Consider the following 23,162-nt stretch of genomic DNA (forward strand, 5'->3'; position numbering starts at 1 on the left):
AGCCATATGAGGGCCATTTGAAAAGGAACTATAGGCCTGGGGAGGGTCTACAGGACTGAGCTGGATCACCATTTTCCTGGGCCTCAACTTTAAATATTCTACATCTGTTTGTGTGTTAAAGTGTTACATTCTCCCACCTTAAACACATTTCCATTGTGGAACCCTGTTTTAGGGTTGAATTCTGAGAAGAACTGCTTTAGGCATTACCTAAATTCTCATTATTCTCAATGATTTGGCCTTCTTAGTTTTTCGTATTATTGTGGCCCTTCCAGAAAAGCTTTCAAAGAGCTCAGTAAAGGGTATCACTACATGTGGCCACAGGAGGGCAGGGCAAGTCCAAACACTGACTGTGAATGCTGCCTGCAGCTGGCTGCAAAGCACCAGTCCTTCCTCCCTTGTCCTAACCACCCGAACACCCAGAGCCGCACTTACTCCTGTAACCTTCCTATTTCATACTGTCAGTGGGACCTGTCTCATTCAGTGCCCAGTGCCCTGCTCGCCAGTCAAGGTGGGAGCTGCTCTTCAACATCTGAGAAGTGAGAAGTCTCTTCCCCATCCCCCAGGTTTAGCACATTTCATTGTTTGTGAGAAACACAGTTCTGCATGTTGGTGTTCTTACCTATGTTAGTGGTGGGGAGAAAATGCCATTTCTTGGACCTGTGCATGCCATTCACACATAATCATCTCACTTCTTCTGCCTCACTATAACTATGAAATGGGTTGTACTTTGTCCAAAGTACATAGACAAACAACTTTTTTTTTCAATGTTATTTATTTTTTTGAGAGACAGACCATGAGCAGGGAAGGGTCAGAGAGAGAGAGTGACACAGAATCTGAAGCAGGCTCCAGGCTATGAGCTGCCAGCACAGAGCCCAATGCAGGGCTTGAACTCACAAACCACGAGATCATGACCTGAGCCAAAGTCACCACTTAACCGACTGAGCCACCCAGGTGCCCCCATAGCTAACAACTTTTAAGTCGCAATTCAAACCCTGCTCTTAACATTACATCCCACTACTTTTCATAAACTCAAGGAAAGAGAAGAAAACCCTTCAGAAGAAACAAATTAGCAAATGTAATTAGTATTGCCCAAATGGAGCCCACAGATACCCAAGAGGTGCTGATTAAACCCAAATAAGGGAGAATATAATTAAGGATAACTTCCGGGACAGAGTCAGTTCCCAGTTGAGTTCTGGGGGAGGAGCAAGCCATGGATTGACAGAGTAATAAAAGCACTAAGGAAGGAAGGAAGTCATGTGGTAAGGAGACTAATTTAGTTGAAGCAGAAGAGTTACAGGAAAAAGTAATGAGAGCTGAGGAAGGGGAGCAATTGTTTAACACAGCAGGCATTTGCTAAGCTTCAGCTGTAAGCTAACTACTGCGCTAGGGGTTAGGGAAATGGGCACATAGGATCTCAACAGGTAGGGATGGGGAGGAACCATATGAGCCATCACAGAAGAAGGGAAGGGTGAGGTATGTGAGGAATAATAAGTAGAAGCAAATGGTTTAGGGTAAGTGAGGAGCATCAAGAAAATGACCAAGGAAGGCAGTATGTGCTCTTTAGCAAAGGAGGGAACTGATGAAACCATGTTTTAGAAAAATTAACTGGTAGTAGTACTAAGAAGTACTTGAAGGGAAGGAATGGAGTTCATAGGACAATTAAGAGGCCACTACTATGATCCAGACGTAAGGAAAGGAGTGCCTGAACCAGTGACAGAGAAAATGGAAAAGAAGTTCCCCTCTAGTGTGTTCTGGTTTCCACATTAGTCTTTAGCTTGGACAATGTGACTGGCCCTGACAAGCTGCTGGCTCCTTTCTAAGCCTGCAAAACTGTGGGCTTAAATATGAAGCTTACATGAGGATTTTTTCAAAGGAAGAAGGTCCGCTCTGTGGCTCTCCCAAGAATCTGTAGTTAAGAAGTTGGAAAAAACTTCAGTAACACTGATGGGGTGTCTGCAGGGAAGGCTGGCATTTTCCTTCATAAAGGTACCATGTTTCAGGCTTCATTCTTCAGCTTTACAAGATCAGAAAGTTGATTTTGTCAGTATCCTCTCAGAGATAGACTTACCTTACCAAGCTCAAGACCAAAGTATAAGCCAGAATATTTTAGACAGAGAACCATAACCACCATAACACCAAGAACAGCAGAGACTTAAACACTTCCTTCCACTGGGACAGGTCACTGAGCCAGCATGCCCTCTCCTCCTAGCCATACTTGGATGGGTGCTGCCTGTGCATGCCCCTGTTGCTCTCCTTCTCTGTGCTCCCTTTCTGGCCAACCCTCTCCCCTCCTAATAGACACATTCGTTCTTTGGATAAGCCAGTCCCACCCATAGGCTATAGCCAAATCTTGCTCTGGTCAGTAAGCCACTCTCTTTTCCTAAGGTAACTGTTTTTCACTGACCTCACCACTCTGTGTTGATACTATAGTTTAACAATTGAGAAGACTCCTCTATTTTTCTATTTCCAGATGTTTGATGGGAGATAACTTTGCTGTGGTTTCCTTATACTGCCATGGTAGGAGTTTCTAATCTTCTGCCTTTTCCCTGAGGAAAAGAAAAGAAACACATTTTTTTTCTGCAAAATTCCATTGTTTTAACTTGAAACCATATTTTCCTCTCCACTCTCTGAGATCCTTTGCTCAATTCCATTTCTTTAGTTCTGTATGTGCCTTCTTATGCTTCAGTAATGATTTTGCCTCACTGAAGTTCTGGATTCAGTTCTTTGCATACTTGTTACTCAAATTGAAGTCCAGGCCTCAGGCTCAGAAAAATCAAATTACTTCTTGTTTTGCCTGTGACAAAATAAAATTCACATTATTTTTTTTTTAGTTTTTAATGTTTATTTATATTTTAGAGAGAGAGAGACAGAGAGTGTGTGTGAGTGGTGGAGTAGCAGAGAGAGAGGGAGACACAGAATCTGAAGTAGGCTCTGGGCTCTGAGCTGTCAGCACAGAGCCCGATGCGGGGCTCAAACCCACAAACTGTGAGATCATGACTTGAGCTGAAGTCGGATGCTTAACCGACTGAGCCACCCAGGCACCCCTATAAAATTCACATTATTAAAAAGATAGTTTCCCTTTACTCACGAGGAATATTTCTTAGGCAGTGACTTCATATTTATCACTGTAGTACCTAAAGCGTTATGTGACAGATGACAGTGTGAAGAGGAATGGTCAAGAATAATGTAGATTTTTTATGTTTTCACTCTTATGTGGATCCTGAGAAACTTAACAGGAACCCATGGAGGAGAGGAAGGAAAAAAAAAAGAGAGAGAGAGAGGTTAGAGTGGGAGAGAGCCAAAGCATAAGAGACTCTTAAAAAATGAGAACAAACTGAGGGCTGATGGGGGGTGGGAGGGAGGGGAGGGTGGGTGATGGGTATTGAGGAGGGCACCTTTTGGGATGAGCACTGGGTGTTGTATGGAAACCAATTTGACAATAAATTTCATATATTTAAAAAAAATAATGTAGTTTTATAAATTCCTTAAAGGAAAAGAATATCATAATATTTGTACTCAGCACAATATTTCATCTTCTACGTAGTACATAATAAAAATTACTGCTTGATGGAATGAATGAAATACTTAGCCAGTGAATCCTCAGAACTGTTATGGAAGATGGCAGAGTTTTACTCATGCTAGTCAAAGAGAAATGCATTTGGAGTCCCTTTTCAGCCACAGCATAAGTCGTTAAGTATGACATGAAGTCATCTGAGTCTCCCCACACCTCCCCATGTGGTACCAACACGCTGGACTGAAGCCCTTTGTTCCCTGTGGAGTCTGCCACCTCTGCCTCCTTGTCCTCAGGAATGTCGTTCTAGAAATAAACCAGCCTTCTCCCTGGGGTCTATGAGTCATACACAGAAGTTAATTCATCAATTTTCTTAGACTCTTTGTAAAAGTATTTCAGAGAGTCCCTCATGGTGAGGCGAAAAAAATCAGGTTTATTTTCAGTTTCTTTCCAGCTCTTGCCTCATTTCCTCTCTCTGTGCTTCCTCTACCACCTTATATTTGGCTTTTACTGACAACCTTTACCTGCAGACCCAGACCCCAGTTCCTGAGCTAGTGTTGCCTGAAGCAGGAAGTAGACCAGCAAAGCCTCACCACCCCACATCCCTAGCTCCTTTCACTCAGATTTGAAATCAAATCATACTCTACCAGACCATTCCTGTCTTCCTGGCCGCTAGTCACACTTGTGAGTTACAGCGTGCCAATGACAGACTTGTATAATCGTGTCAGAGGGGAAGCCCGGGAGTACATCATTTTTTTTCTTTTACTTTTTTTAAAAATTTGCTTTTTATAGAAGAAGCAATAACTGAATACATTTTTACTGTGAAACAAGAGCTGAAGAAGCTGGAGTCCCCTGGGTTTTTTTGTTAATTTTTTTAATGTTTATCTATTTTTGAGAGAGAAAGAGGCAGAACACAGGTGGGGGAGGCGCGGGGGGGGGGGGGGGGGCGGGCGGGGACACAGAATCCAAAGCGGGCTCCAGGCTCAGAGCTGTCAGCACAGAGCCCACCGCAGGGCTTGAACTCACAGACTGTGAGATCATGGCCTGAGCTGAAGTTGGATGCTTAATTGACTGAGCCACCCAAGTGCCCTCTGAAGTTCCCCCCTTGTTAACTGAGTATTTAACTTGCATTGCTGTATTATTTTTTTGGCTGTTTTTGTATTCCAGAATGTTTTCTAAATACAATGAAATTCAAACTGTATAGTTTGAATGATACAAAGGAAACGTATTTCAGAACTCTGCCCTGTTTCCACTCCTGTTCACCATTAACAATTTGATGGTAGCCTTCCAGACCTTTGTAAAAGGCATTTACATTCATACGTATGTACTTAATCCAGTGATTTTATTTTTATATCAGTGGGTTCATACTACACATCTGTTCTACAACTTTCTTTATTCACTTACTGTCTCTTAGCTTTCCATGTCAGTACATTTAACTTTATTTTGCTTGTTAACAGCTGTATAATACTCCAAAGGTTGAGTGTGCCATAAGTTATTTAAATATTCCCCTATTGATGGGTATTTGAATTGCTTCCTGTTTAGAGGCTTTAATTAATTGTTATTACAACAACGCTGACTGAACATCTTTGCATATGTGTCTGTGTATAGTAAGAATGGCTCTAAGCTAGATATCCAAAGGTAGAATTGGTGTGTTAAAAGATGGGTACATTTAAAATTTTGCATTTTTCAAGCTTTACAATTAAAGAATTAAATACTTTACCCATTAATCCCCTTTCTTCTGCAGAGAGTTCTGTCCTGGGAACTGACATTGACCTTCAGACCATAGACAATGATGTTGTCAGCATGGAGATTTTCTTCAAAGCCTGGCTACATAACAGTGGAACAGACCAAGAACACATCCATCTTCTTCTTCCTTCACGGTGTTTCAGCAACATTTCCAGAACTGGAGATGATTCAAGTACACAGCCCCAAAAGACATATTATATAGGTTATAATTATCTTAGTCTCAGATTAAGACTAGATTTGTGAGTCATCAGAATACGAGTAGTTGAGGTTTAGGGCTGTTCAGTGTAAGCACAAAGAGTAAGAAAAGAACTTCTAAAAAGTGACCACAGTTAGAAAACTGAACCTAATTAAGCCTAGATAGCAAGGGCCAGTTATTTAGGAGCAAAGAATTAGACACCTCAATAATAGGGCAGCACCTAAACTATATAAAAGCACAATGAATCATATATTTTTCTCAGGTTTTTCATTTTGAATTGTGGTAGATATTACTGACATAATAATTTGAGGCATACTGGTACCTCAACAATATCAACAAGGCCTATGAGAAGGTAGATAACCAAGTTTTTCTTCTTTTTTTTTTTTTAAGTTTATTTATTTATTTTGAGAGAGTGCATGTGCATGAGTTGGGGAGGGGCAGAGAGAGAGGGAGAGAGAGAGAGAATCCCAAACAGGCTCTGCCCTGTCAGCACAAAGCCTGACTCAGGCCTGATCCCACAAACCATGACATCATGACCTGAGCCAACCAAAATCAAGATTCCAGTGCTTAACCAACTGAGCCACCCAGGCACCCCGGTAAAAAACCAAGATTAAACCAAAATTAAATAGAGGTGTGCTAGATAAAGACACCTAATTGAGGTAAACTAAAGCAACTACAGAGGCAGGCCCCACAGAGGACAGCTAGTAGCCCAACTACTAGAGGTGGGAGTTCTTTGAGAAAAATGGGTACAGCCTCCCACCCACAAAGGGGAAGACACATAGTGGTCCTTTCTTTCTGAGGATAGCCATCAGATCTTTACCCTCCCACCCCCATTTCATCCCAGAGCCTAGAATGCCTTTGATGACTTACCTTGATTTCAGTCTGTCTTTCCTTGGTGTATAAATCTTCTTCCCTGGACCTCCTTTCCACCCCTTATGTCCAAAGCTGGTGGTGCCAATTCCTCCCTGTCCCATCTTCTGGAATCCACTTTGTATATATTTTTCCCCAAACACTATATTACCTCCTCTCCTCCTGCATTATCCCATTTCATCTTCACCAACCACCACAAAGCAGGTACTATTACCATATGTCATTGAATCTAAGATGCTATCAACTATGAGATACACCATTACTTTATGTACCACTAAGAAAGAAAAACTGTCAATTAAACATGACATAAATCCTTTCTTGTCACTTAGAAATACTATTTTATCCTTACTGTGAAGTTAGGGTAGTAAATATTAGGAGTACGTACCTGGCCAATGGCAACTGTAAGAAACACATAGTATGTGAGGGGGGAGGGAGGAATGTGTTATACAATCAATTAAATACAATATTATCTCCCTGTTGTACAGAAGAGAAAACTGGTACGTAGAGAAATTAAACATTTTCCCAGGACCGCACAAAAAAATTAATAGCAGAGCCAGAATTTGTAGCTAGGCAACTCCAGAGCCCACTCTTAACCCTACGATTAGAAATCTGTATTTTGTGCATTTGACTACTCACATTTCCTCTGTGCTTGACTTCTCCATTGTTAGGTCTCTGGGCTTTAGGACTGGAGAGCTGTGTTCATCTGGCTAAGATTCTCAACTCCGGTTGTGATAAGAATCACCTTTTTATTAAGGAACTTTTAAAAGATACTGATGTCTGGGCCCTACCTCACACTAGTGAAATTGGGATCTTTGGAGATGGAACCCAGATACTGGTATTTTTAAAAAGTCCCTCATGTGATTCTTACTGAGAATTACTGGAACTGTTGTCTCAACAGTTCGGAAGCTCAGAAGGCTGTCAGCCCAGAGAACATTCATCAAACCCAGGTCTGTCTGCTTGTAGAACCAGGACCCTCACCTACTACACAACCCACCTCATGCTGGGCAGTTCTGAACAAAGATGCTGCCTCATGCTGGCACTTCTTTCATTAGGCGAGCTGGGGCCCTCCAAGGCCAGGAACTCCTGCATCCAGCCTTTCTTCAACTGTTGCACAGCACTTGCCCATGGTATTGTTGAGAGTTTCTCTACTTTTCCCCTCCCTCTTTCCATGGCTTTCGACACCTGGGTCAAAGCCAGAGTGTTTATCTCCATCTGCAGTCATTTTTTGGAAATGTGCAGGTCTTCAGGGTGCATGGCGGAACTTAGATCCAGACTCTGTAGCTCTTCTGCTGGAGAGGCCCAGCCTGGAACCCAGATGCCCAGGCACAATTGGAATGAGGTCTGGGAAAAGTAGGCCCCCTCCAGGGTGGGTGTGACCTACCTGAGAGTTTATACAACCACAGTAAAGACCATAGTGTGGTTATCCATTATTTAAAAAACTGATGCATTACCACACTGGATTTTTGGAAATGTGGCACACCATAAAAATGAAACAAAACAATACACACCCTGAGCTCTTCTCCTCTAGAATCTTCTGAGGACTGTTCCTCAGATGTTCACTTGGACTCCTTACCAGGTTTTTCACCCACTCTACCTGCTTCTGTAGCTGGCCAGGGCCTCTCATACCCGCTCTCCAGGTGCTTCTCTCAGAGGCCTTCTGACAGAGTGCACAGTCAGCTTCACATGAGTGTCTTTTCTCCTTTCATGGGTTTCAGAGTCTGCCACCTCTGCATCTGGGTTCTGGGTGATGAGAAGCACACCTAATTCTAGACTCTAGTCCTGCTAAGACAGCTTTCCCAACTTTGGAACACTGTTGAGACTACAGTTCCAATAATTCTCAGTAAGAATCACATGAGGGACTTTTTAAAAATACGGGTATCTGGGTTCCATCTCCAAAGATCTCAATTTCACTAGTGTGAGGTAGGGCCCAGACATCAGTATCTTTTAAAAGTTCCTTAATAAAAAGGTGATTCTTATCACAACCAGAGTTGAGAATCTTAGCCAGATGAACACAGCTCTCCAGTCCTAAAGCCCAAAGACCTAACAATGGAGAAGTCAGGCACAGAGGAAATGAGGGGAGTCATAGGCCAAGTCCCTCCTGCTGACTTCCTGGGCTCTGAGACATACCAGGCCAAGACCGTCTTACCCAGAATTAATGTCTACATCTGACTGCTGGGCCCAGGAGGGCCAGCTGAATCTGACATCTATTCTGCCATCCTATTTCTTTTTCTGCATTATTTATACTTTCATTTTTACCTCATGTTTGTTAACAGTATTCAAACCTGGTATACATTTCATTGAAAAACTGTAATATCAAGGATTCGAGCCTAGTGCAACAGAACATGTACACTGTGGCATGTGAATGTACCTGCCAGAGCAGAACCTTACTACAGAAGAGCGTAATACCTTGATGAATAATTTATATCTAGATGAAGCCCCCTCAGAACTGTTGTCTGTTGCCACAGTGACGCTCTAAAAGGTTCTATGCTTGGGTTTCTTTGGGGAATTAAAAAATAAACTATTTCAGGGACTTATTCCTCCCCCTTCCCTGAATGTCCCTAGAAAGGCCCACAGAGAAATAGCAGCTGTCAGCTGACTCTCTGACTTCTGCTTTCCTGCTCTTCCTTCATCTGACCTATGGTCTTGCCAAAGCTTAGCCACAGGGAAGCAGCAGAGGCATGATTTCCATCTGTGATTGCAGAGGGTGTCTGCATATCGTAGTATTAGCTGCCTCCTCCACAGAGGGCACATGCTCCTCTCAGACTGGATCACAAGCCAGGTCTCTCACTATGAGGCAACTGCTCAGCCAACCCAGAAGTAAAATAAGCAAAAATCATATCAGACCCAGAAAATAAGTTAACTATTGTATTGAGCAACACTGTAGGTCCAAACCTGCTCTGCGTTTCCAAACCAGTCATACTTTCCCCTTTCCACTCCCCTGCCTCCTCCCAAGCTTTGCTTGCCTGGTGGATGTGGAATGGGTAGCAGATGTTGTCTCTTAATCACATAGCCTGAGGTAGCTTGTGACAAACAATCCCTCCCCCAATGCCATTTTTATTGTAGTGTGCCTGAAATGTGATCTCCAAGAGCGACTTCTCAGCCCGTCCCTGCTCCCTGGCACAGCTGATGGCTCCTTGAGAATGGATGACCCCAAAGGAGACTTCAGCACACTTTACCAGATGGCCTCCCAGTCATCGGCCTCTTGTTACAAGCTCCGGGTGATCAAGTATGGGACAAGGGAACTTCCCCAATCCATGCAAATGCTTATTTATTCTCACTGGTTCCAACTAGGAAGTCCAGAGATAGAGGGCATCTCCAAGTGTCCCACAGGTGGGAGTCAGTTCCAAAGCAGCAAGTACAGGTATGAGAGTGAAAGAGCAAGGTCAGGTTGCTCAGTATGTGGAGACAAATGGACAGATGGTGGAAGATGTGCCTCAGTAGGACATTCTAAAGGCTGTATGAGGATTGGAAATCCAGAAAGTCTCTGAACGTGGAGAAAAGATCAGCAGTGTTTACCCATTTAGCAACTGTTTGTTGAATACCTTACTGTGTTTAGGCATCAGGACAGAGATCTGACCTCCAAGGAACAAAGGGTAGATAGGATCAACCCCTGCCTTGCCACTTCTCCAAGTACTAGAATTCCTCCCAGGGGAGCCAGTTCTCAGGGAGAATTAACAATGATGGCAAAGACCACTTTTTCTGCTTCCTGGTTCCTATCACAATGCCTGTGCACAAGTATCTGAGTAAGCTTATCCATGGGTTTGTGACCATAGATGCTGCTGGGGAACTTTCTTAAATTTATTCTCTTCTTAAATGCATCCTCTGTCAGTACCTTGCTACAAGAAAGCCAGAACTGGGATGCAGATGGTTAGCATACTGTTGAGTTACAGGGTTATTGTAGCAGGGGTATTCTGGGAGTGACCCCAGAGAAGTCACTTGGAATGGAATGAGCTCAGGAGAAGTAATATCCGTCAGTCTACAGCCCTCATGATGGTTGCTTCACTCATTGATTAACAGGCTTTGAGAATCTACTATGTGCCAGATACCTTGCTAGGTGCTGGCCATGCTAAGGTGAATAATTCACAGGCCCTAACCCAAAGGATTTCACAACAGAGTCTTAGACATAAGCTGAGTTTAAGCTGATCTGGGGTCAAGGTTCTAGATACTGCTGAGGAGACTTTCACTGCCATTGTCTCTTGCCAGGGCTCTAAATTCCAGTGGGATCTGCGAGTCATTGACATATGGACTGCCCTTCATCCTCAGACCCACAAGCTGTTGGCAGCTGGACTGGGATGAGCTAGAGACAAATCAGCAGCATTTCCATGCTTTGTGTCACAGCCTGCTGGTGAGTATCCATGTTCCCAGGTGAGGAAGAAAAAGAGAGTTAAAGCACCAGCCATAGAAAAGTAGCTAACTTAATCCTGACCTGATCCCAAACCTGTCCCAGTTCTCAAGAGGACAGGAAAAAACTAGAAATACTCTGAAATGTGGATTAAATAGGACTTGCCTTTTTTGTTTCATGATATAGAGAATACTTCCTGAACTCAGTTACATGACACTAAACTCAAAAATCCCTAATTTAAATGGAAACAGGGCATTTTCCATATAATTAACTATGGTTTTTTTGTTTTTTTTTTTTTTAATTTTTTTTTAACGTTTATCTTTGAGACAGAGAGAGACAGAGCATGAACGAGGGAGGGTCAGAGAGAGGGAGACACAGAATCTGAAACAGGCTCCAGGCTCTGAGCTGTCAGCACAGAGCCCGATGTGGGGCTCGAACTCAGCGGACTGCGAAATCATGACCTGAGCCGAAGTCGGCCGCTTAACCGAATGAGCCACCCATGCGCCCCTAATTAACTATGTTTTAACACTATTCTCTTTCTAACACCAGTCGGGAAATTATGGCTTATTTAAATGAATAACCCCTAGGCTGTGCCAGACATTTTGCTAAACTCTAGATACTCAATCGTAACATGATAGGCATTATCCCTGGCCTCAAGAAACTTACTCTATAATAAAAGAGATAGAATTATATATATAATTATAATTTAGAAGTTAGGGGCACCTAGGTGGCTCAGTCAAATAAGCATCCAATTATTGATTTCTGCTCAGGTCATGATCTCATACTTCATGAGATCAAGGCCTGCATGGGGATACGTGCTGACACACAGAGCCTGCTTGGGACTCTCTCTCTCACTTTCCCCCTACCCCTTCCCTGTTCGTGCTCTCTCTCTTTCTCTCTCAAAATAAATAAACATTTAAAAAATAATTTAGAAGAGCTTTATATAAGTGACATAAATATAAAAGTGTAATTACAGTAAAACCTTGGATTGCGAGTAACTTGTTCTGCAGGTATTCCGCAAGATGAGCAAACATTTCTAGTAAATTTTAACTTGATAAACAAGTGATGTTTTGCAGTATGAGTAGTATGTGATGCCGAATGTCACATGATCGCAACTAAGACAATGGTTCTTGAAGTTCACTTTGATATACAAGTGCTTTGGATTAGAAGCATGTTTCCAGAATGAATTATGCTTGCAAAACAAGTTTTTACTGTGTATATATGTATAAATACTTAATTGTGAGACGTTTATGAAGGAAAAGAAGAGGCTGCTGCAAGAAAGCCTCTCTGTGAAAGTGACATTTAAACTGAGACCTGGCAGTTTATGGGGTGGGAATTAGACAGGTGAAGGGCAGCAAGAAGAACATGCTTGGGAAAGGCATGTGCAAAGACCCAAAGGCTGAAGAGAGCTGAGAGAAGAATCAAGAATGGAAAGACCACTGTGACTGAAACAAAGAAAGCAAGGGAGAGAGAGCCAAAAGGCGGGGCTGGAGAAGTGAGCAGCGGTCAAATCATGCAAAGTTTTGTAGGCCAAATTATAAGGACCTTGGACTTTAAGTACAGAAAGAAATCATAAGAAATTATTTGAGTTTTGAAAAAGATTACTTGCCAAACATTGGAAATGAACTGGCAGAAGCGAGAATGGGAACAAGAAAATGAGGTAGGAGGGCACTGCTGTAGTCTAGGCTTAGACTAGAAGTTGGAAGCAAGATGGGAAAAGTAAACCAATTAAAGAAATATTTTAGGGACAGAGTCAAAACTTAGGGAAGGATTGGATGTAGGGAGTGAGGAAGAGGAAGGTATCACATAACTGCTTGGTTTCTGACTTGAATAACTAAGTGGATGCCCGATCCCTGAAATGGAAAAAAATAAAATAAAAGAGCACACACATGAAACACTTAGAAAGCAAAATAAAACAACTGCAAATATAATCGAGGACAAGCCTAACTATGAGTGGAAATAGAGCAATGGTTTGACCTAGTAGCGTATGGGTGATCAGGCCAGCACAGCAATGTGTCTCTTTCACTATCAGAAGCAGGTTTCTTTTTTCCTGTTTCAAAGCCCACACTCCCTTTTAGATCCGCCCACAGAGTTCCTGTTTCCTATCTGAAGAACACCCATCCCCTGTCTTTGCAGAGCAGAAACAACAGATATGTCCTGACTATCAGAGCCCAACAGCTCGGTTGACCATTTTACTCCACCCCATTCCTCAGGATCTCAATGATGCTACATCACTGGGGAGGAATTTCCCTCAAGTGGCTTCCCTACATTCTTACAGTGTGTGATCTTTCAAACAGACATTTGCATTTTAATATACTGCTAGAAGGAGTGTAAATTTTCTGGAAAGTGATAGCTACTTCAAAACTTTAATTCTATTGCTGAGAGTGTATGTAGCACAGGAAAACAATCAGAAAAGGGAACAAAGATATATATACCAGCATGCTTATCTCAGTGTTATTTACAATGGTAAAGAATTGGAAACAACCTAGATGTCCTAAAAAGAGGAAAGGTTAAATCGAAACAAGGGAAAGGTTATGGGAACAATAATTCAACCAAACAATGAAATATTATGTAGCCATTAAAAATGAGAATGGGGAAGAGTATTTTATCCCATCCTGGCTTACCTATATAAATCAGACTCTTCCTGCCTCTGAATTCGGTGTTTGGGCATCTAATATTTATTTATTCAACAAATATTTCTTGAGCACTATATACCAAGTGCCATTCTAGGGGCCAAAGAGACCTCTTTATCACTCGCCTATCATGGAAATGCACAAGTATGTGTTGACCCATCACTAACAGATACCCACATTTTGGGGCACTTACTAAGTGCTAGTCACTTAACCAAGTGCTTTGCATACTTTACCTCATTTAATCCTCACAATAATTCTCTGAGATAAGGATTGTTTTCCCTGTTTTTACCCATGTAAAAGACTGAAGTCTAAAGAGATGAAGTTACTTACCAAAACGTGATCACATAGCTACCAAAGTGGCCAAGTCAGAATTTGAAACTAGTTCTTGACTACAAAGCCATGCTTTTAACTTCCTTGCTAAATTCCCTACTCTGGATGTAGCCAGATAAACACAGCATGCAACAGTGAGGCTGACTCTACCCTCAGCTAACACCCCATGCTTCTCAACTTAAATTCACTTAAAGTGACCAGTTACTTGTACTAGCTCCTCACCCATCTTGTGTTACTGTTCTCTCTACCATCTGTTTGTTCCACCCCACCAGATTAAAGAACACTCTCCTTTTCTGGAAAAGACAGAAGCAAAACAGTGTTTGAATGACTCTTCCTTCTTGCTTTTCACATGACATCTCCAAGCAGCAAAAATCCTGAAAGGCAGTGTGTTATAGAGGGGAGAATTCTCCACACGCCTCTTCTGATTCATTCAACAACAAATCTTTTTCCAGGACCTACTATGTGACAAGACCTTACTTAGAGCTTGAACCTCTCTGACCCTGTATTTACGAGCTCTCAGCACTTCTCTAACTCCTTGGTTTTCTGGTGTTTCTTAGACCTTTTTCATAGGTTCTTTTAAAATCTGATGTCCTCAGCTCCCCATGTAAGTCTTGCCTTCTGTTTCTCACTGCAACATTTCCCCTCCAGCTAGCTTCTCATTCTGACTTTTGTCTTTCTGTTAATAGCAGTGCCACCGCTGTCTGCTCACCCAGGCTTGAAACCTCAGTCCCCTCCAGCCTTCTCACCCTTTACACCCACTTCATCACTAAGTCGAATCAATGTTCTTCTCATCAGGTGAGTTGCAACCGTCCTTGCCTTGGTGTTCCCACTGCTTGTTCTCACTAGGACTTCTTCAGTAAACTCCTAACTAGCTTCCCTACCTCCAATCTCTCCCTCTTGTAATTTTCTCTGTATGTTAGACCAGATTAATCTTCTTGAAGCACTCTCCTGACTATCACATGTTTTTCAGTGGTGCCAATACCCAGCAACTTGTCTATTCTATCCTTATAGCATCTCTGCATGTATTTTGTCCTCTCATTTTTATCATCACTATCCTAGTTTGAAGGCTGTTTACCTCTTTCCTTTAATATTGCAATAATCTCTTGTCTCAATCCATTTAGTGTTCCCCTTGCCAGTTCATTTTATACACTGCCACCAGATTAATCTTCTTGCAACATAGCACTGACCCTGCCACTCTTCAGCTTAAAGATAGTTTGTGGCTTACTATTGATTATACTTTAAAGTCCATATTCCTTAGCCAAGTATTCAGACTCCAGTTCATCTCTGAGCATTCCCTATCGTGCACCAGAGAGTCCAACCAAATTACTATACAAACTTTAAATTGCCCCACCTTTGAACCTTTATTCATATTGTCCCTTCTCCTCTTGCCATATGCTCAAACCCTACCCCATCCTGAAAGACTCAGCTCAAATGGTGCTTCTGCAATGAGGCCTTTCTGGATCTCTCTATTTTTCAAAAGACCTTTGTGTGCTGTATTTCCTTTTTTTAGGGAAAGCATGTTTCTGTTAGCTTTCCAAATACATGATCTAATGATTTGGATTAAAGTTTGTGATATAAGTCTGACTACCCAAACTCCAGGATAACATGGTTGCCTTTTCCTGTCATTCCTACCACTTTCCCATTTTATGAACTAATTTCTCAGCCTTAGTCAAATTTTAGGTTCAGAGTGGAAATTCTCCCTTTGTTATGTCTCTTTCTGGGGAGTTGAGGCAAGGCAGTTTTCTAATCTATTGTAGTAAAATTTAGTTTGTATTGTCCCATGAAAAGCATGGACTTTGGAATCAGATGGCCCTAGGTTCCTAACAGCTTCATTATTTCCCAACTGAGTGAATTCAGGTGATATACTTAACCTCTCTAAGTATCAGTACATTCATTTATTTGAAACCCTAACAAATCTAGTGGCCCCATTTGGTTTAGCCTCTGTATAAACAGTATACAAAGAAGCACTATCCAGAGGCCAAAAAGTAATTTTAGAATTCATTTGTGCTTTCAAAGAACACCAAAGAGGAAATAGTTCATAACCCACAATGACATTTCTCAAATTTTCATCCTCCACTCCTCAATTATATCTAACCAGGAGTTATTCCAAAAGCCTTTCACACACACACACACACACACACACACACACACTTTACAAAAAACTAAAACTCTGTCTACATCACCAGTCCCTGTTCTTCTACCTTCTTCCTCCCTCTCTCAGCTATATACGTATTCTGTAGATTGGCTTACCCCTCTGGTATACTCCACCTCCTCCTCAGGTCCTGTCTCTGTCTTCTTATTTTTTAAAAAGATTTTATTTTTAAGTAATCTCTACACACCCAGTGTGAGGCTTGAACTCACAACCCCGAAATCAAGAGTCATATGCTTCACTGACTGAGCCAGCCAAGCACCCCTCTTTCTTCCTATTGGAAATATCCAGGGATAGAATTCACAAGGCTTCTCCTTTCATGAGTAGAAGTAGAGTGGGGGAGGACGAAAAAAGGGAGAAGGTGCATGACAGACACACATTAGTAAATCTTGTCCCTGTCACATGTTAAATAGAAACAACAAAATATATCTCATGTAGTTTTTAAGGTGATTGAATAATATTGCATGTTTAAATATGTCTGGCAAATGATTTGCACATGGTGGTTGCTTAGTAGTTCTATGATTTACATTTGTGTCTCTTTTTTTAATAGTGTCTAATTCTCTGCAGATAGTCTCCATTTTTTCACCTATTTTCTTGAATATACTAATCATAGTTATTTTAGAGTTCTTGTATGCTGACCCCAATGCCTGGATCATCCATTTGTTTCAACTCTTTATTTTCTTTTGGTTTTTGGACATGTGGTTCTGTCTTTTGGTACAGCCAGTAATATTTTAATGAAAGATGCTCAATGTGTCTAAATAAGTTGCAGAGGCTCCAGTTGGCATTCCTATAGAGAGGGTCCATCCTGACCTGCCCTAGGCAGATAGGGTGGTGACAGAACATCCTATTCTACTCAGGAGCTGTACTGAGTCCAGGCTTGACTGCTTTCCTGCTAAGGCTCAGTCTACCCTGGCTTGCTCCTGGCCTTCCAGGATTTTCCACTGAAACCTGGTATATTATATGCATCCCCCTCCCTTGGAAAATCCCAACTCTAATCACTGTATCCTGAGTATGTTAAAATGCTCTGCTTCTAAAGGCTTTCTCCTTGGATATGTTTGCCTCCTGCTCCATGAAGCCCCAGTATTTGGTAAATGTGAAAAAAATGAGTGAAAAATTGGTTTGAGCACCCACCCCACACCTGCCTGGTCTCCACCTAAAGATCTGCTGATTTCTCTGTTCCCTTGCAAGTGCCTCAGCAAGTACAAAGCCTAGATTCTCAGCTCCTACCAGCTGTCCCTCCAACTCAGAATCAACTTATGCCCTCAGGGTAAAAGCAGTTTTGATTTCCTCCTCTCTCTGGATTCTTCCCTCTCCAGAGACTTAGCTATCACTCGTTTTCACTGTCTCAGCACCTCCTGGCTGCCTTCATACAAATGGCTTCTGTATATTCCAGCTTTACTAGTTGTTTTAGGCAGGAGAGCCAGTCTGCCTCTGGCCATTCCATTCCACTCAGATGCAGAAGGAAATATTTGTTAAATGTTCATTCATTCCCCCACTTTGCATCCCTTATTTGGCTAGACAGCCTATAATACATTTTCTGGTTTACTCTCAGCCAGTTGGCTGGCTCCACCAAGTTCTCATTTTCAGGTTCCTGGGTTTCCTTACAAGCATGAGCATAGCTCAATTCATTCAATGCTGTCTCTTCCACTGCCCCTTCTTTTAGAATGGTTCTTCTGAACCAGGTCCACACTGCCATAATTAAATTCTAGTCATTAATACCAGCCCACCAGTCCTTATCAGCATCATAAATGTTGTATAACTTTTCTAATTACACTTTACACACACTCTAAACCTTAGTCAACTGCAGCCTTAAGTGTTATTCCATCCCCTGATTTTCTTACTGGAGAATTGACTGTTCTGTCCTTCTGTCCTCCTCATAGATTATTTTATTTGAGTATTTTACTTCCTTTTCCTCAAAAAAATGGCACTTCATCAGATAAGCAAGGCTCTTGATAAACCCATTCCCCAGCCCTTCCTGAAAGATATGTGCCATGCATCAATTCCCATAAATCTCACTCTTAGATCAGTCCAGACCACAAGAGAGCAATGTGTTTGTACTTCATTCTTGGGAACTTTTATAGATCTATATCTAAGAATTATTAAATTATTTTTAATTTAGCAAAATGTAATAAACATGATCTACTACTTAGTAGATGTTTAACTTAAAAAATTTAACACTTCTTGGTACTTACTGTGTGCCTGAAACCGTTCTAAACACTTCACAAATACTAATTTATATAATCTCCATAATCATCCTTTGAGGAATTATAATCTGTATTTTACAAATGAAGAAATTGAGGCCCATAGAGGTTAAAGTAGTTTTCCAAGATTACACAACTAGTAAATGGTAGAGCCAGGATGAAATCCAGAAAGGTTGACTCCAGGACCCAAACTCTCAACCACTCTATAGCCATATGAAATTCATTATCATATTAACTGCAGGAGTTCTGTCAAATACACTCATTCAATAAGGATCCTTAAGATAGCTTCTCGAACACTTTTATCAGGAAAAGCTGTGGGCCTCCCTTCTAGCAAAAGTGGGTGGTTTGCATTTCTCTGAGCTTACCTAATCTTGGCTCTGTAATTGCCCTACCCTTATTTTTCCTTTGCCCAATCCCTTATTTATCTTTTTGTACTGTTGCATGTTTCTAAACTGGCATAACTGCTTTGTGGAATATGGTAGGGAATATATATATATATATATATATATATATATATATATATATATATAATTAATTTTTTCCAAATATTTATGAGATGAATCTATCCATCCTCAGGAAAACATAATTTCAGTTACCAAATCCTACTATGTAGTCCCAGTTATGTAGCTAATGACTCACTTTCCACATCCTCATTTCTCTTACAAAGTCATGTCTGTATGAACTAGAAAAAGAAATGAAAATACCACCTAGGTCTTTCAGTTTCCTACTTAAAATGTCAGAGTCTCTGGAGACACATTCCAGAGCTTTACAGGCCATGTCTGCCCTAATTGGCCACAGAAGTGACAGAATTCAAGCCAGGATGTGTCTAGCAGGAGTCTAAGTACACAGGCAATGACCTGGTTGGGCTGTAAATGGGTGGGGATATGGAAAGTCCTTGGTTACATTAGGCAAAGAGTCAAGAACAAGAATCCAAGCTGAGAGCGGGGTGATAGCAGGTCAGCAACCATTTAAAAAAAAAATCAGAATGAAGTTAGAGAGGGGACACAGACAGGAGAAACAGATGATAGAACAGACAGCGGCTAGCATGGGATCAGTGGGCTTCTCATGACCCAGCCTTGTCTAATTTTTTTTTTTTTTTGCTTCATATTTCACCATGCCCCTTCCATCCTTTACTCCAGCCACACTAATAAATTACTAAGTGTTCCCCCAAATATGCTAAACTGTTCCACACTTCCCATACCTTTTTTCATGCTGCTCTCTCCTTTTGCCTCTATCCACCTGACAAATATCTACCCATTTTTTCCAGATTCTGCTTAAATACCTTCACTAGGAAGCTATTCCTGCCTCCCACCACAGCCTGCCCTCACTCATCTTTTTTGTCCCCTACCCACCCATGTACCTGTTGTCACATCTATCTTGACCTTCACAGCAGTGATAAGGGGGATGAAGTTGTACCTTAGCATTCTGATGTAAGAAATGTCATATTATTGTATTTTTCTAAACCAAATTTAGAAAATACTAATCCCTAAGAACTAGAATGTTGACACACCCAGTGTCTTTATGAGCTTCTCCCTGGTTTATACTCAGAATCCCAGAGCCCTAATAGTCTGGAAAATGTGGGAAATGGCCCTCTGGTCTTCAATACATCTCCAATACAATGTTGAATAGAAGTGGCAAGAGCAGATACCTTTGTCTTGTTCCTGACCTTAGGGACAAAGCATCCAGTCTTTCATCACTACTTATGATGTTAGTTGTGGGATTTTTGTAGAGCCGTTTGCCAGGTTAAGTTCTACTCTGTTTCTGATCTGTTCCTGAAAGGGTTTTGGATTTTATCAAATGCTTTTTCTGCATCTTTTGAGATGATTGTGTAGTTTTTATCCTTTATTCTAGAAACATGGTGTATTACATTGTTTGATTTTTAGGTATTAAACCAACCTTGCATTCCTGGAATAAATCCCATGTGGTATATACAGTTGATCCTTGAACAATGCAGGGGGTTAGGGGTGCCCAGTTCCCTTGCAGTCAAAAATCCATGTATAACATTGGACTTCCCAAAACCTTTAATTGCTTAATTTGGTCCCAGGACATCATATTGATGGCAGACCAAGGAAATGCTAGTTTAGCAGAATTAAAGCTTTTACCTGCTATAATAAATTCCCATCTGCCCTTCTGGCAAGGCCTACAACCGTGTCATTAAACTTGTCCCTTCTACTTCTGTCTCCTTGTTAGCCACATCCTCTTCCTTTCCTTTGCTATCTGTAAAGGATCCCTTTGGCTGCAGCTAACAGAAATCGAATCCAACTCTAACTTGAGTAATTAAGAGTTTATTTTTCTAATATAACAAGAAGTAATGGAGACAGACAATTCTGAGACCAATACAGTTAATCAATGATACCATCATGGACCAGGATCTTTGCATTTTTCCACTGCAGCATCCGTGGCAAATGTACTTCATCCTTATGCCTATTCTTCATGTGGCTATTACACCTTAAGACCAATCCTATTCCAGGGAGAAAGAAGGAATAGGGTAAAGAGGCAAAAGCCTGCCAACATATTAGAAAGCTTTCCCAGAAGGCCCACACAGCAACTTCTGCTTGTCTCATTATTTAAATCAAGGTCACATGTCACCCCAGACCAATCACTGAAAGACTGAAAAATGTGTAGGGAGAAGGGAGTGGGATGAGGGAGTAGTGGCCAGTCAACCAGCAGTGGCTATGCCTTCCTTCACAGCCTTAGAAATTAGAAGTTAGGGCAGAGGTGGGGAATAATGAGCTTGGAGCATGGCATGCCCTTCCACTCTGCCCCTGTCCATACCTGTTCTAAACAGAATCAGTCCCCACCTCCTAAAATCTAAGCTCCCTAGCACCTTCTGTAGCAAACGTATCATAAATGCAGATACATTTTTACCTGTCTTCTGATAAATTCACCATCTAACTCATTCTCCTTTCTTTGGAAATTTGCAAAGGGGCACTGGGCTGGCTCAGTCGGTAGAGCATGAGATTCTTGATCTTGGGGTTGTAAATTTGAGCCCCATGTTGGGTATAGAGATTACTTAAAAATAAAATCTTAAAAAAATAGAATTAGAAAAAGCCTATTGTCATCTGTAGTCATTAAGCATTGTTCAATTTGAGGACCCCAAAAACTACTCTTCTGGGACATGCTCTTGTCTTTTCTCAACTTTGCCTACCTGCCATGGCAGTTAACCATTTCCATCACAGGTACAACTGCCTGTACCTACAAGTCAACCCATTACCTGGGTAACATGTTCAAGCTTGGGTCCTAGACTTTAGATCTCTACTGCCATTAACTACTGTCCAGGAAAAGGTTAGAAATTCAGAGTCCAAAATAAGGATCTTAAAGTTCAACTTTCCTATCTCTCACTTTACCCCCAAATGCTCCTGAGAATTACAGATGAAGTAATATCTTTATCAAACTCTAGTAAGTGCATTTGCTTCTCTTCCTTCCAGAGCCTTACTCTAACCTCTCTTTAAATCAGCCCAGAAGTTTTAAAGCAGTCTGCAAAATCCTTTCAACTCAATCTCTTCCTAGTCCTCAGAAAGCCCACACATCAGGAGTTACTTTTGAGGGGCACTTGGGTGGCTCAGTTGGTTAAGGGTCCTACTCTTGATTTCAGCTCAGATCATAATCTCATCGTTCATGAGTTTGAGCCCCATGTGAGGCTCTGCACTGACAGCGTGGAGCCTGGTTGGGATTCTCTGTCTCCCTCTCTCTCTGACACTCTCATGCTTTTGCTCTATCTCTCAAAAATAAATAACTTTTTTAAAAAGGAGTTACTTTTGAGAGACCTCAGTCAATTCTGTATACCAGTTCTATAATAGAATCTTAGCTGTTGTCTCAAAATCAATAGGCTCAAATTTTAAGGATCATAATTTTTGTGTGCAACATTCAAAGTTCCTTTTTTGGGGGTGCCTGTGTGGCTCAGTCGGTTGAGCGTCTGACTTTGGCTCAGGTAATGATCTTGCGGTCTGTGAGTTCGAGCCCCATGTTGGGCTCTGTGCTGACAGCTCAGAGCCTGGAGCCTGCTTCAGATTCTGTGTCTCCCTCTCTCTCTGTCCCTCCCCCGCTCATGCTTTGTCTCTCTCTCTGTCAAAAATAAATAAAAACATTTAAAAAAAATTTTTAAGTTCCTTTTTTGTTTAATTTCTTAATGTTTATTTATTTTTGAAAGACAAAGTGTGAGCAGGGGAGGGACAGGGAGAGAGAGAGAGAGACAGAATCCGAAGCAGGCTCCAGGTTCTGAGCTGTCAGCACAGAGCCCGATGTGGGACTCGAACTCAAGAGCCATGAGATCATGACCTGAGCCAAAGTTGGATGCTCAACCAACTGAGCCACACAGGTGCCCCTCAGAGTTTCCCAGTAATCCCAAAGTCATGAATTTGTCCCATAACACTGAGGTGTAAGAAATGTCACATTGCCTTAAAAAAAAAAAAAAAGTTCAAGAAATGTTACAATGCCATAGTTTTAGCCCCCAGTGACTTGCCACAGTGGAAAGATACTCTGTTGTCTGTGGAATCGTGGAAGGGTGACCAACCACACCAGTTTGCCCAGCATTGGGGGGTTTTCTGAGATGTAGGGCTTTCATTGCTAAATGGGCAAACCAGAACAGGTGGTCATCCTAAGTATTGGGCAAACGTTAATTTACAAACCTTCCCTTTACTATATATAAACTCTCAAAGGGCAAGAAACATGTCTAATGAATTTCTACATATTCATGCCTAGTGCTTCGGACATAACAGCCACCCAACGCATTCTTAATAAATAAACTAGTTCACAAACAAATGCATGAACCAGCATAAAAAATAGATTAAAATAATAGGGGCAGAGGGAGAGGGAGACACAGAATCTGAAGAGGATTCCAGGCTCTGAGTGTCGGCACAGAGCCCAACTTGAGGCTCAAACTCACAAACCGTTGAGATCATGACCTGAGCTGAAGTTGGATGCTTAACTGACTGAGCCACCCAGACACCCCAGATATGAGCAAAATGTTAAGAAAGCATAAACTTCTAAAGGTACCTACCACCTTCCCAGCCTACCAGATCTCCTCACAGTTCTGTGGTGCACAAAATGATGACACTGCTTTTAAGTGTCTGGAAACTTCTGCACCACCTCCACCCCAGCACATTCCCCCTAGGGTGTAACTCTAATGCTACAGCAGGGTTTTTTGTGCTTCACTGTGTCACTTTCCACTTGTCTTCCACAAGA

The 23,162-nt window shown here is 41.7% G+C and overlaps 1 protein-coding gene across 1 annotated transcript in view; it reads left to right on the forward strand.

The window, feature by feature from the left end:
- The window catches only part of M1AP (meiosis 1 associated protein), a 70,171-nt gene that overhangs the window by 42,146 nt on the left and 4,863 nt on the right, over nt 1-23,162 (forward strand). Inside the window, exons 5-7 of the mRNA XM_060656801.3 lie at nt 5,256-5,429; nt 9,387-9,549; nt 10,527-10,668. Of these exons, the coding sequence (XP_060512784.1) occupies nt 5,256-5,429; nt 9,387-9,549; nt 10,527-10,668 (479 nt within the window). The remainder of the gene's footprint in view (nt 1-5,255; nt 5,430-9,386; nt 9,550-10,526; nt 10,669-23,162) is intronic.

The sequence above is a fragment of the Panthera onca genome, chromosome A3, assembly GCF_046562875.1.
Source record: "Panthera onca isolate mPanOnc1 chromosome A3, mPanOnc1 haplotype 2, whole genome shotgun sequence".
NCBI classification, from domain to species: domain Eukaryota; kingdom Metazoa; phylum Chordata; class Mammalia; order Carnivora; family Felidae; genus Panthera; species Panthera onca.